Source organism: Bactrocera neohumeralis, chromosome 5 (genome assembly GCF_024586455.1).
Source record: "Bactrocera neohumeralis isolate Rockhampton chromosome 5, APGP_CSIRO_Bneo_wtdbg2-racon-allhic-juicebox.fasta_v2, whole genome shotgun sequence".
Classification (NCBI taxonomy): Eukaryota; Metazoa; Arthropoda; class Insecta; order Diptera; family Tephritidae; genus Bactrocera; species Bactrocera neohumeralis.
In genome coordinates this window covers 59,860,946-59,874,292 of record NC_065922.1, presented here as the reverse complement: position 1 = coordinate 59,874,292, position 13,347 = coordinate 59,860,946, and the positions used below count along the sequence as shown (strand labels likewise).

At 34.3% G+C, this 13,347-nt stretch overlaps 1 protein-coding gene across 1 annotated transcript in view; it reads left to right on the top strand.

The window, feature by feature from the left end:
- Positions 1 to 876: 876 nt before the first annotated feature.
- The window catches only part of LOC126760171 (cystathionine gamma-lyase), a 33,271-nt gene continuing 20,800 nt past the window's right edge, over positions 877 to 13,347 (top strand). Inside the window, exons 1-2 of the mRNA XM_050475630.1 lie at positions 877 to 1,129; positions 11,452 to 11,648. Of these exons, the coding sequence (XP_050331587.1) occupies positions 980 to 1,129; positions 11,452 to 11,648 (347 nt within the window). The 5' untranslated portion in view covers positions 877 to 979. The remainder of the gene's footprint in view (positions 1,130 to 11,451; positions 11,649 to 13,347) is intronic.

The following is a 13,347-nucleotide window of genomic DNA, read 5'->3' as shown; positions in this document are numbered from 1 at the left end:
ATAATACAACGAAAATACCATGAAATGAATATGTAGGTAAATGTTCACTATAAAATATTCACTTATATTGATATCTTTTATTAACATTCACTTATATTTAAGTTAACTTTTGATAATATTCATGTTTTTGTATGCCTGCAATACAAAATTGATTCTTATTGCAAAGAAAAACAAGCAACTGAAAATCAGCTGATTGTACTTTGGTCAACCGTGACGTAGATGCGCAGAACGAACAAAATTTGAACTCGTCATTGCGCAATCTTGTTTCTATCATTCTTGATGTCCATAAGAACTTGCGTATTTTAATATTTGTCGTTTGTCGTTTATCGCCGTCTATGTGTACCACGTAGTATACAAAAGCAAACATCAGGGGTATTCTCTTGCTCTTGCAAAACCCTTGCACGGTGCAAGAATTGCATATATTTCCTCTTGGTGCACCGGCACAACAACAAATACACGCAGAAAATTATTTGCAACGGCTGTAAAATATGTCAGACCAAAACCTATGTGTTAGCTGTCATTTTACATAAAGACATATTACGTCGTTAAATTGCTGAGGAAGGTAAGTTTTAAATAGATTTTATTATTTCTATTTAAAATATAAAGATTTGTTACAGTTTTTTTTTGTTAAAAATGTATTCACAATATCCATGCTTAATAGTCATTCACAACAAATTGACCGAATTAGCCATTCATATATCACTAGATTCTGCAATGGGTGCTCTCGTGCCCTTGTATATTTCGGTATAGTATTTTTGCAATCTGCAATCTTGCAAGAGCAAGCGAATACCCCTATCGAACTTCGCTGTCAAAGCAAAGAGAACCAAAAGTTGTATGTGAATTAGCCATAATAGAACATCAATTGAAGTGAGTTATCAACACCGTTTCTACCATATGTTTGGATATGTGAACTCTGTAGTGGGAATCAAATAATTTAATTGAACTACAGTGATTCGAGAGATAACATTGCGCTAGAATTATGGGGCCACTTTTTAAGAAGCAACCTAAAGGCTTTGCCACGAAAGCTATTCACGCAGGACAAAATCCTTCGCAATGGAATAGTAGAAGTGTTGTACCTCCAATTAGTTTGAGCACAACATTTAAACAACACGGTCCTGGAGAACACGAGGTGTGTAAAATTGCAAAGTTATATTATAAGTGTTTCATTTCGTGTTTCACACTAACATATTTTTGTTTGGGTTGAGGTAGGAACCAAGTGACTTATTCTATAGGTGTTATTACACCTACATACATATTTCATAGACTTGGAAGTATTTTGATTTTCACTTGTGCACATTATCGTCAATATATACTTATGTTTGCTCTTACATATCAATAATACTTGTCTAATATTTATTTACTACGCTTACTATAATTATAATGGCAACATATTTTATCAACGACTTATCACTCAAATATATTTATTTTTTGATGACAAGTTTAAATAAAAGTTGTAGAAGCGGTTTGGAATATGTCGTTATTAAATTATTACAGTATTATACCTGGTTTTAAAGAATTTAATTTCTAACTTCGAAAGTATTTTGAATATAATAGCTGAGAATTTAAATAAATATTTTAAAACCATCTTTAGAAATGTTTATCAAGAAATTAAATACAATGTTAATTTCCAGTCTGTAGTAATAAGTTAACAAATATATTTTATTTCGATTGAGTCTCAACTATCTTGACAAATTTATAATAAAAAATTAAAGGCTGCGATTTAGAATAGCTTCCCCGGATTTCGGGGAAAAAATGGGTATCAATGGAAAGGTGACGTTCTCCAGATCACGAAAATATATACATATGTATATATATAGTTGGCTGACATAGTTTTTAAGATATTTGCAATTAAAGTTAAAAAATTCACAACTTTTAACTTGTTAATTTGTATATTGTGACCCATTTTATCCCCGAAATCCGGGGATGCTATTCTAAAATTTACCCAAATTAAAGAAACATAGATTTGTAGAGTTTTAAAATGAGCCCAACTATACTTCAATTTTATTATCTGCTCAGATATGATAGTAATTTGATACTTTTGTAACATTTTGTATAATATGTTCCTTGTGCATTAAATGTTATCACTTTTTAAAACTGATTTTAGTTTAAAAACGTTTATTGCTTATCGATAGCAGATCTTTTGCCAGTAAACAATATACTATATCATATATGTTTCCTTATCTTTTTGCAACAAAATTTAAACTTTATTTAGGGCCAATTTCAGCAATTAATTTGACTTTTATAAAAGATGACAACTCTTTATGTTTGATCCTCTCCTTTTTTATTCTCAAGATTAAAGGAAAATTGTTATAAGTTTACATATGTATATTTCCATTATAAAAAATATATAAGTTTGCGTATATTTATAAGATAAGAATATACTCTTTAAACATACATACATACGTACATTATACGTGCCATAAATGAAGGTCATTTAAATTTTTATACTCGCAACATGTTGCTGCAGAGTATAATAGTTTTGTTCTCTTAAGGGTAGGTTCCAGCTCTCAAGAAATGTAAAAACTTCATATAAAAAAACTCTTAAGCAGCTCTAAAGAAATCTAGTACTAATTTTTAATAAAATTTTTTCAATAAAATATGAATATGGCAACGGATGTTATGCGAAGAAACATGAAATCAACAATTGTTTCTTGAAAGAAATTCAAAGTAATCGTTAAATTCATCCTAGATAAATTAAAATCATTATTAAGAAGAATAGTTCATGTTGAAATGTTGTAGAAAACTTTCCAATCATCAACAACATTCCTTAAATTGCAATGAAAATATTTATGTTACTACACACATACATACATATATACATATTACACAAACAGCTCTATTCTCATGCCCTCACAAAAGTCACCAACCTCACTACAGTGATGTTTCTCACTATAGTGAGGGTTACCTTATTCTGTCGAAAATTCAAAAGCTCAAATGCTCACTATTATCACAAATATCTGTGACGTGTGAAAGCAGCCATCATAATACAAAACATCTGGGTTTGTTTTGTTTTACATCAATATTTGACATTTTTTAAAAAATATTTGAGTGTTATGGATGTTATGTTATAGCATGGAGGAACTGTTCTTTGTGTATGCGACAATTGTTGAGGAGGGGGAATCGGGGGGTAGAAGGAAAATTTTGAAGGGTTTACGAGACAAAAGCGATCCTTTTACTGTGCAAGACACAACAATTATAAATACATTTCGATTCCCAAAATCGCTATGTAAAGTACTTATAGGTGAATTAGTTCCGCATGATGTGCAGAAGTCGAATATATCTTTTGATCTGCGTTTCCTGGCGTGTTTGTATTTTTACGGGCATGGCTCTTACCAAAAATTCGTTGGTAATAGTTATATGCTCTCTATGAGCCAGTCCTCTGCGTCTGGAGCTCTGCACTTTATTTCGAAATTAATTATGGATGTTAAGGGCTGTGAAATTTATTTCCCTTCAAGCGCGCAGGATGTTTCAGATACAAAGAAGGGGCAAGATAAATAAATATAAATAAATAAATAAATTTTCTCTTAAAGATTTTGCATGAAATTTGGGATCAAGGGCACAATCGGCGCAATCGATTGTACCCATATTGGGATTGTTTCACCCTCAAGCACAGACGCATACATATCTTTATTATCCATTTGTGTTTTTGTTTGTTTGTTTTTATTACAACAGCTGTTTGACAACAAAAAGCTTTTTACCTCACGTGGTGACTTTTTTAAGCTTTTTTCTTATGAGGTTTGAGCAAGAATAGCCTCACAAATTTTATTTTATAAAAGCTTACATAATAATACAATTATTATACAAACTTAAGAAAATACGCAGCACTAGCATCATGGGCTATCGGCCGACTGGTTATGTTATATGCGTCGAAGAAGGTCGCTGTCTTTCAAAAAGTTGTAGATTTTCGAAATGTTGTTGCTTGAGGGATCCATCAATAAAATTATTGGATCAGTATTATTGAAGTTTGACAGTCTATGAGTTTGAAGTGCTGGACAATGTTGCAGAAGATGCAATAGATTTAAATCTGAATCACAAAATGGGCATTGGTTGATCTGAGTGCCATTTAGTATGTGAGCGTGTGTGATAATGGAGTGGCCAATGCGAAGTCTGATATATGGAATGATATAATTAGATGAAAGCGATGACGGAAAGGATGGTTTGATACGATTTGAATTTATTCTAGAGTAGTGGTGTCTGTAATTCATCCAATCAAGCGCCAATTTAGTGGATCTTTGTTGAATAATAAGCCGTTTTATATCACTCTTAACAAACAAGGCAGATGTAGTTGTTGGAGTGATGCACACCTCCTTAGCCACCGAGTCCGCAAAAGTATTTCCAATGATTCCAGAGTGACCGGGTATCCACATTATTTTTAGTCTATGTGCTAACGAAAACAACAGCGATCTAATGCCAATAATGACGTCATTGTAGTTACTGCGGTTTTTTAAAGCTTGAAAACACGATAGACTATCTGTACAGATGATGAATTTACCAAGGTTTTGTTGGGCATACTGGACAGCTTTGAGAATACCCGTAGCTTCAGCGGTAAAAATTGAACAAAATGGAAATAATAAACCATACGATATTCTTTGTTGGTTATCATCAACTACAGCAAAAGATGTATGCGACGATTTGGAGCCATCAGTATATATAAACTGCCAACCAAAAGATTTGAAGTGCGCAGATAATTCCAAAAATCGAGATTTATACACAGTGCTTGGAGTGATGGATTTGCGAAGAAAAGTAAGATCACTAATGAAAGAAGATTCATTTACTTTCCACGGTGGAATATATTTACTGCAAGGCAGCAATATTTTAAGCGGCAACTCATTGGTTTTAGCAAACAAAGCACTTTTAAAAATAGAAGACGGTATTTTAGGAGACCTCTTTCTGCAAAGTGATGATTGAAAGTCCTTTTTTATAGTAAAATTCTTGCTGAGTATGAGTTTTGAATAAAGCTTATTTAAGCTATCTTCCACTGCATCTTTTAGAGAAGGTAGGCCAGCTTCCGTCAGTATGTTTTTAATTGGCGATGTTGGAAACACTCGAAGAGAACAACGAACTGAAGAATGATAGGGCGCAGCAAGCATCTTTAGATGATTCTTAGAATGATGTCCATAAATTTCCAAGCCATAATTAATTACAGATGAGATGAGGGCTTTAGTGACGTTGACCAGTAAAGCCGAGCCGATGAGTGAGCGCTTACATGAGAGGTATTTAATAATATTTAAATTAACAAAAAGTCTTTTTCTTATATACTGACAATGTTTCTTAAATGTATACTTAGAGTCTAATACAATACCAAGGAACTTAATACTATCTGTACACAAAATGTTTGTATTATCAAATGTGAGCGTTGGGATAGTACATTGATGTTTTTTACAAATATGAAAAAGTTTCGATTTAGGAAAAGATATTGATGTGCCTGAAGTAGAGGACCAACGAGAAAGACGCAATAAAATTTCAGAGAAAGTAATTGTTACTGAAGTCAAATTTGAAGTTTTTGAGAATAAAATTAAATCATCAGCATAAATCTGATGCCGGATAGTAACAAAATCTGATAGAATGGTACTGATTTCATCAAATGCAATAGTAAATAGGATCACCGAGAGCGGTGACCCTTGTGGGGTACCATTATCTAATGGTAGAACAGAGGATGAAACATTGGATATGATAACACTTAATTTACGGTTGGATAGGAAAGATTTGACAAAGTTAAAAATACGAGAACCCACTCTCCACCTACTAAGCTGTCTTAACACTACATGAATCCCAATCCTGTCAAATGCTTTTAGGAAATCTAAAGAAAGAATAGAAACATGATTTTTGTGGGACAGAGTATCAGAGATAAAGTGATCAAGGTGCAGGAGAGCATCCAACGTACCCTGCCCCCTCTTGAACGCAACTTGGTTGTGCGAAATGAGATTATTAGATTGAGCATACCAGGCGAGTCTAGTAGCAATAATCTTTTCAATCAATTTACCAAGGCAAGGAAGAAGGGAAATGGGACGATAACTGCTGACCACACCAGGAGGTTTACCAGGTTTTAAAATAGGAATAATCGCGCTAGTCTTCCAGAGGACAGGGTAGTTGCCACTGAGAAAAATACTATTGTAAAGTTTGACTAGACGGGATATAAGGAATGGAGGAAGGTGCTTGATGATAAGGTAAGAGATTTTATCAATGCCAGGAGTTTTGCCCTTGACTGACGAGAGGGCTAAATTAAAATCAAGTTCAGATATATCGGCATCTAAATATTCAGCTGATTGAGATAAGGTGGAAGGAGGAAGGTAAGGAGAGCAAAGAGAAGAAAGTTTACTAGAGGAAAAATCAGAAGAGAAATTGGAGTCCAAAGAAATATTGGAAAAGTGGGTGGCAAACTCTAAGGCTATATCTTTGGGATATAGTAGAGTGCCCCGAGGAGTATTTAAATAAGTGATAGGAGAAGAAGGTGATAAACCAGCCAGTCTTTTCATATCAGTCCAGATTTTTCTAGAATCCGAAGAAGAAGTGATATTATTCGTAAATTCTTGGAAACAATGAACCTTAGCAGCCTTAGCTTTATGGCGAAAAAGTGCATTGGATTTTTTGTAAGCTATTAAGTTTGCACTAGAACGTAAACGTTTAAATTGATGCCATGCGATCTGTTTCAGATTTCTTAGTGCAGAAAGCTCATTATTCCACCAAAGAGGAGCAAGCTTGACTGGTTTAGAAGAAGAAAGGGGAAAAGAATAGTTAGAAGCAGAACGTATAATTTTTTGGATTCTAGAAGCCTCTTGATTTATATTGGAAGAAAAGGGGAAATAACGTGAATGCGAAAAACAGGCTTCTTCAAACCTATCCCAATCAGCCGAATCAGTTTTAAACCGAATCCTGGGCTTAAAAAATGAATGAGGGCGAGAAGTAGATATTTTGGAAAGGATGGGAAAATGATCACTGCCATGGAGATCATCAATACAACACCAGGATATTTTTGAGGAGAGGGAGGCAGAACATATGGAAAGATCAATATTAGTGAAGGTAGAGTGAGTGGAAAAATGGGTGGGGGAACCATCATTTAAAACAATGCAGTTGGATCTTAGTAAGGCATCCTCAATGCTACGTCCCTTGGAGTTAGCCGAAGCAGAGCCCCAAAGGGGACTCCAAGCATTGAAGTCACCACACAAGATAAAAGGATTTGAACCGGAAGGAATAAGATTTAAAAATTCAGTAGTAGAAAATGATTGATCAGGAGGGGAATAAGCACAGATGATTGAAATTTTATAGGGGGCGAGGATCTCAATAGCTACAGAAGAAAAAATTGAAAGGGGTATGGGAAGTAATACGTGAGGTAGATTTCTTTTAACTAGGATGGCAACTCCCTGCTTGTTGGTGGTGTTATGTGGGAGATTAATAAAATATCCCACATAAGCCCTAGGGGTAAAAGCTGAGGCATTATAAGATAGGTGAGTTTCATTCAACAGGATAATAGATGGATTGTACGATCCCATAAGTAACTCTAAGTTAATATAATTATTAACATAACCGTTAATGTTCCATTGAAGAAGTGTAATCATATCATATGTAAACTTATAAAAGAAAAAAGTTAAGCTACGAATATTTTATTTAAACTAAATGTCTTCATTGTAAGAAGGAAAATTGGGTAATGCAAGAGGATCTTGCGAGCAGGAGAGGGTGGGGGAGGGTGTGATAGGACAGGAGGAAAGGATATTGAGAGGAGAGTCAGAGATGGATAAAGGGGAAAAGAGAGGGGAAGGAGAAGTGACAGAAGAGGAGGTAGGATGGGTTGGAAGGGATTGTTTAGATGAATTGATGTCTGTAGTTGTTGTTAGATTAGTTTTGGTAGGATTGTTGGATTTGTTATTAGGTGTTGTTTCATTATTGATTTGATTAGTATTGTTAGAAATTTTAGCTATAGAGGCAAAAGAGTTTGCATTAGAAGTTGTATGAGAAAATTGAATTTTATACTTGGTAACAGCTTCACGCATACTACATTTATAAATAGTTTTAATTTTTAATATTTCTTTGGATTGTTGATATTTAGGGCAAGTATTAGATGATGCCGGGTGGTCGCCCGAGCAATTTGCACACATTATTCTCTTACATTCAGTAGGTGGGGTATGATCGGAAGGGAGGTTGCATGAGACACAAGAAGGTGAATTACGGCAGTATTTTGCTGTGTGGCCAATTAATTGACATTGCTTACAACGCATAGGATTAGGGTAATACGGACGGACAGTGAGGTTCCTCCAGGCAACATCAATTCTTTCAGGAAGTTTGTATTTATCAAAAGTTAATAAAACTACACCCGTAGGATTACGGGAGCCGTCAGCAATTCGTGAAAACTTATGTACAGCAGAAACACCCTGCTCCTTAAGACCATCAACAATATCTTCTTCTGATAAGTTATTCAGGAATGGGGCGTATATGGTGCCTTTAACCGTATTCAAAGTATTATGAAGCTTGACATTGATATGACCTCCGCCAGGTAAAATTTTTGCAGAAAGAAATTTGCTAGCTGTTTTGTTGTTATTTACAAAGAGCAGTAGGCTACCATCACGTAGCTCAGTAACTTTACTTACTTCCTTACTGATTGCTTGAATACCTTTATACGTAGCGAAGCATGATGACGAATTAAGTGGCTTGTTGTCGTCCAGCGATGACATGACCAAAAATTTTGGATCATCCGTGTTTGAGACTGGTAATTCTGGAAATTGGTCTAACGGGATCGGATTTGGTTTTTTTCTTTTCTTTTTCATTATTGGAGATAATAGGGAAAACCTATTATCCCCTAATTTGGTGGCCCCAGGGGCCATAGTAAACGCGAATTTTAGTTTAACAAATTAAGAAATTAAGTGATTGAAAAGATATAAAACGATAAAAAATTAATTCACAAACAAAGCACGAGCGTAATATAAACGCAGAACAAACCGTTATACCGTTTTAACAAACTCAATAAGCACAGAGCGAAAAGCAACCGGTTACGATGACAGTTCGCATATGTAGCTACTACACTTGCTAAGGCGGAATTATTTTGACAGTATGAAAATGAGTTAAATTAGAAGACCAGGCTCACTTCCCGTAAAACGGTTATTTTGAAAAAAATGCGATAAATGAAAATGAATTAAAGAATTTTTTGGTGTTTTTGGGGCACGTAAATTAGCATACTTCTTTTTATAAGTAGTTGACCGTGAGAACATACTGGTTTACAGTTTTCTGTAAATAGAATTTGTGCCGAATTTAATAATTTATGTCGAATGCTACTTAAAGTTTATGAATGTTATGTAATAAATTAATACTCCTAAAGAAGTACACACAGAAAATGTTTGCACCCCATAAGAAATAAATACAACAGAACATTTTAATTCGAGAAGTTCCCTATGTAATATTGGAAAGGTTACTATGATGAGTATATACCATATCGTCTGGATATAAATTGAATGGTTATAGAAACAGGCGTAATTACAATTGATTTTTGGTGACATGCAAAGAAGGAAATTTAATCAACCGAAACTGGAAATAAACACAAAATTTTTAGCAAGTTTTATAAACATTACAATGCAAAAGAAATCAATATTTACCACAATATAATGAGAATTGAATTTGTTGCATCCTATGAGTTCGCGATTAATCCTTTTTTTCAGTAGTGAAAACTTTTGAGGCCTTGCCACTCCCGACTTTCCAACACCATTTGAGTCCAACCGAATAGTAACACAGCTTTCGTGCGTGCACAGCACCGCCCGAGCATTTAGCGTTCGAAAGGCCCAGATAGCTCGCGACCTTTACCAAAAACCACCCTGTGAGAGTACTATCATCATACAGCTGAATTTGTCGAAAGCATACGAGTCAACTATACAACGCTGGTTGAAAACATCAAACAAACCACGCACTCTAGGATTCAAGAAGTGGACCATGAACTATCCTCGCTACAGTTTAATCTTTGCATAATTACCACCTTATTTACGAACTGAGCTAAGGTCTACAGACTAGACCTCAACATTTCCGCCGATAATATTAAAATTCCAACTGTAAACAATCTTAAAATTTTAGTTGTTACATATGACAGTCTGCAAGGCAATTGGGCGGCCGGTCGACAACTAAGCCGCCTAACAGATTAACACTTACCGATCCTAGGGTTAGATCGCCGAGAAAACAGCTCTTGGTCGGATGAAATCCGAGTCAATTCCGGTGCGTAGAACCGGCTGTCGTGAGAATTGGCAACTAAGCCGCAGATGGTGAAGCTACAGACCTGCCAGAACACCCACACTCTGGACTGTGACATGATGAATTCTGAGGTCCCCCTTCAATCATTTATGCAGTGAGGTCCGCTTCTTGTAAAGAAGCATAACACTCTTCTCTCCAAGCAGTTTCTGCTCGGACCTGTTCGTAGAAACCATCTCTGCAGTCACCTGGTTGAACAGGAGCAACCTCCCAGAAACATCAGGAGAACATTCCTTCCACAATTCGACGAAATCGAATAATATAGAAAATGAACTTGCGCCGATTGCTACCATTACCGAGTTTAATATTCGCATTAGTATCTAATTATATCCTAAATATGTGTTGGAGGCTTTCCAGTTATACTATCTTTAAAGATTACTCGCACGACTACAATATTTGCATAGGAAAATAAAAATCTTAATTGACCATAACCGAAACTGATAGTTTCATATTTCGAAACCAAGTTAAATTTCCTTACCAAATTTTGTAGAACGTTGCTTGTTTTTGCCATTTGAAATTAAATTTATCAAAATCATGCAAACTTATAATTAACATAATTAAATAATAAAAACTAATTCCTAATTTTACAAATTTCAATAAAGGGACCTCAATATTTTTTAAGTAGATAACGTATACAATGGACTTGAGGGTAAAATTTAGAATAGCATCCCCGGATTTCGGGGATAAAATGGGTATCCCTGGAAAGGTGACGTTCTCCAGATCACGAAAATATATATATATATAGTTGCCGCTAACTTATAGTTTTAAAGATATTTGCATTTAAAGTTGAAAAATTGATAACTTTTACATTGGTAATTTGTATATTGTGAACAACTTTTTCACTTATATTATGCACTTTTCACTTACTTAGAAACGTTATAGTGAAGTGTGAAATAAAGCTTTATATACAACAAATATTAAAAAAATTAATATACAGAAACGTTATAGTGAAGTGTAATGTAAAAGTTTTCAATTTTTCAACTTTAAATGCAAATATCTTTAAAACTATAAGTCAGCGGCAACTGTATATATACATTTTCGTGATCTGGAGAACGTCACCTTTCCAGTGATACCCATTTTATTCCCGAAATCCGGGGATGCTATTCTAAATCCCAGCCGGACTTGACTTTGTTTTCTTGGTTATCGTTGCTAATTAGAAGATCACTAAATAATGTATACCTAAGCAATTATTTAGATTATTAATATTTAGTCACTGCGTTTCGTTTTCAGGGATACGAGTATTCTCGAAGCGGCAACCCTACACGAAATGTGTTAGAAAACTGTTTGGCAGCTTTGGATGATGCCAAATATAGTTTAACATTTTCATCTGGGCTAGGAACAGCAATGGCGGTGTTCTCTATGTTGTCTGCCGGAGATCACATCATCATTGGAGATGATGTGTATGGAGGAACAGCGCGTTTAGTAAGGTACACTTAATCAAAGTCATTAATAGCCTTAGCATTAAATTATGATAAGTACATTTAAATGCATTATTACTTTTTGCAGTTCTTTATTGATCACTTTAGTTGAAGTTTGGAAATTCTGTTAAAACTTGTACTTGAAGTATTATTGTTATCTCACTTTGTTAACATTTTTTGTAGCATTCCCGTTTACAACAATAGGCGTGTTTTATTTGACCCGCAGATTAAGCTCTTATTATGAAAGACTTAGCCAACATAATTATGTTGGCTTGTCATTAGCTATCATAGCTTGCATACTGAACATTGAACTAGAGGCATCGCCAGTTCATCGTCTTTTTTCATTCACAATAGCTAGTTTCTTTTTCCAAAAAAAAGTAGTTGGCAAAAGCGAGAAACCTCATTTTGATAGATGAAAATGTAAACAAACCAAAATTACAGATTTATTGGATGCGTATTGAGTTGAAATTAAGACAAATATGAACACTTGTTTTCAGTTTTTTGTATTCTAGACCTCAAATAAATATAATAAATATATTTGTATAGTATATTAATATTCCGTTTACAAATTTGAAATTTCGAACTAAATTGTATATCAGCTGATTGTTCTTGTGCCAACACAATTCATTTTTAAGCGAATATATGAAATAAGCTAAGTGCGTTTTATTTGTCCATGATTTAGCTAGTAGCTTGAGATGGTCAAATAAAACACGGCTAATGTAATGTAATTTAATCGACAACTGCTATTTTGAACTCGCGGAAAAAATCTAAAAATTGGTCAGATATCATTTTAAAAGCAATAAAAATTTTTATGTAAAACTTACACAGTATAATAGCGCTAGAATAGTTGTCGTTCAATGACAGTGTAGCAGTGGACTACCTACTGTCGTCAAATGAGTCTGTAGTCACCTTTTTGTGCATATTGTCGATTACTATGAACCTTTGTTGTAGTATGTAGAAATGTCAAAATTGGGAAACTGATTCTTGATTTTTTATTTAAATACGAACGTTTCTAACTGATACGAGTATATTCTTAAGCTCTTTATGAATTAATTCCCCGTAATGTGAGATTTTCCATAACAACTTTAGATATCATAGGTCTAACATTAAAACCATTTCAAATACTTTCATCAACAAGAAAACGTAGAGTTACACATAATCTTATAAATATATAAAATTAAGTGGGCTTTTTTCTGTTCGCTATAGCTGACTAAACTATACCGTTCATGAAATGAAAAATAGCCTGAAAGACTTTGAAGGGAATCCAATGAGAACGATTTGTAAAAAAAAAAGTTCAGAAAATGTTCATTTTACTGTTCGACTAATTCAACATTTAGCTAAGCTGCAACACACTGATAAGAGCGAGTAAATTCTGAAAGGTTCGAGCAAATTTACAATACCAAGTGGAACATGTCTCTCTTTGTTAACATTTTTTGACATTCAGATTTGTCACTTCATATGGATTTCCCGTTGCATTTGTGATAAATGCGCGGATAATGAGATAATTTACGTAAATTTCTATATGACGCACTCTGGAAATACACATTAGATGTGGCGATTTCACAAAAATGAAGCTCAACAGGACCCCAAAATGTAGTAAAATGACTTTAAGGCTCCTGTGAAGCAAAGTATTTTGTTACCAAATTGTAAAAACTGAAAAATGAAGTAGAGAAATAATTTGCATGAGTCAACATACATATTTACTGGT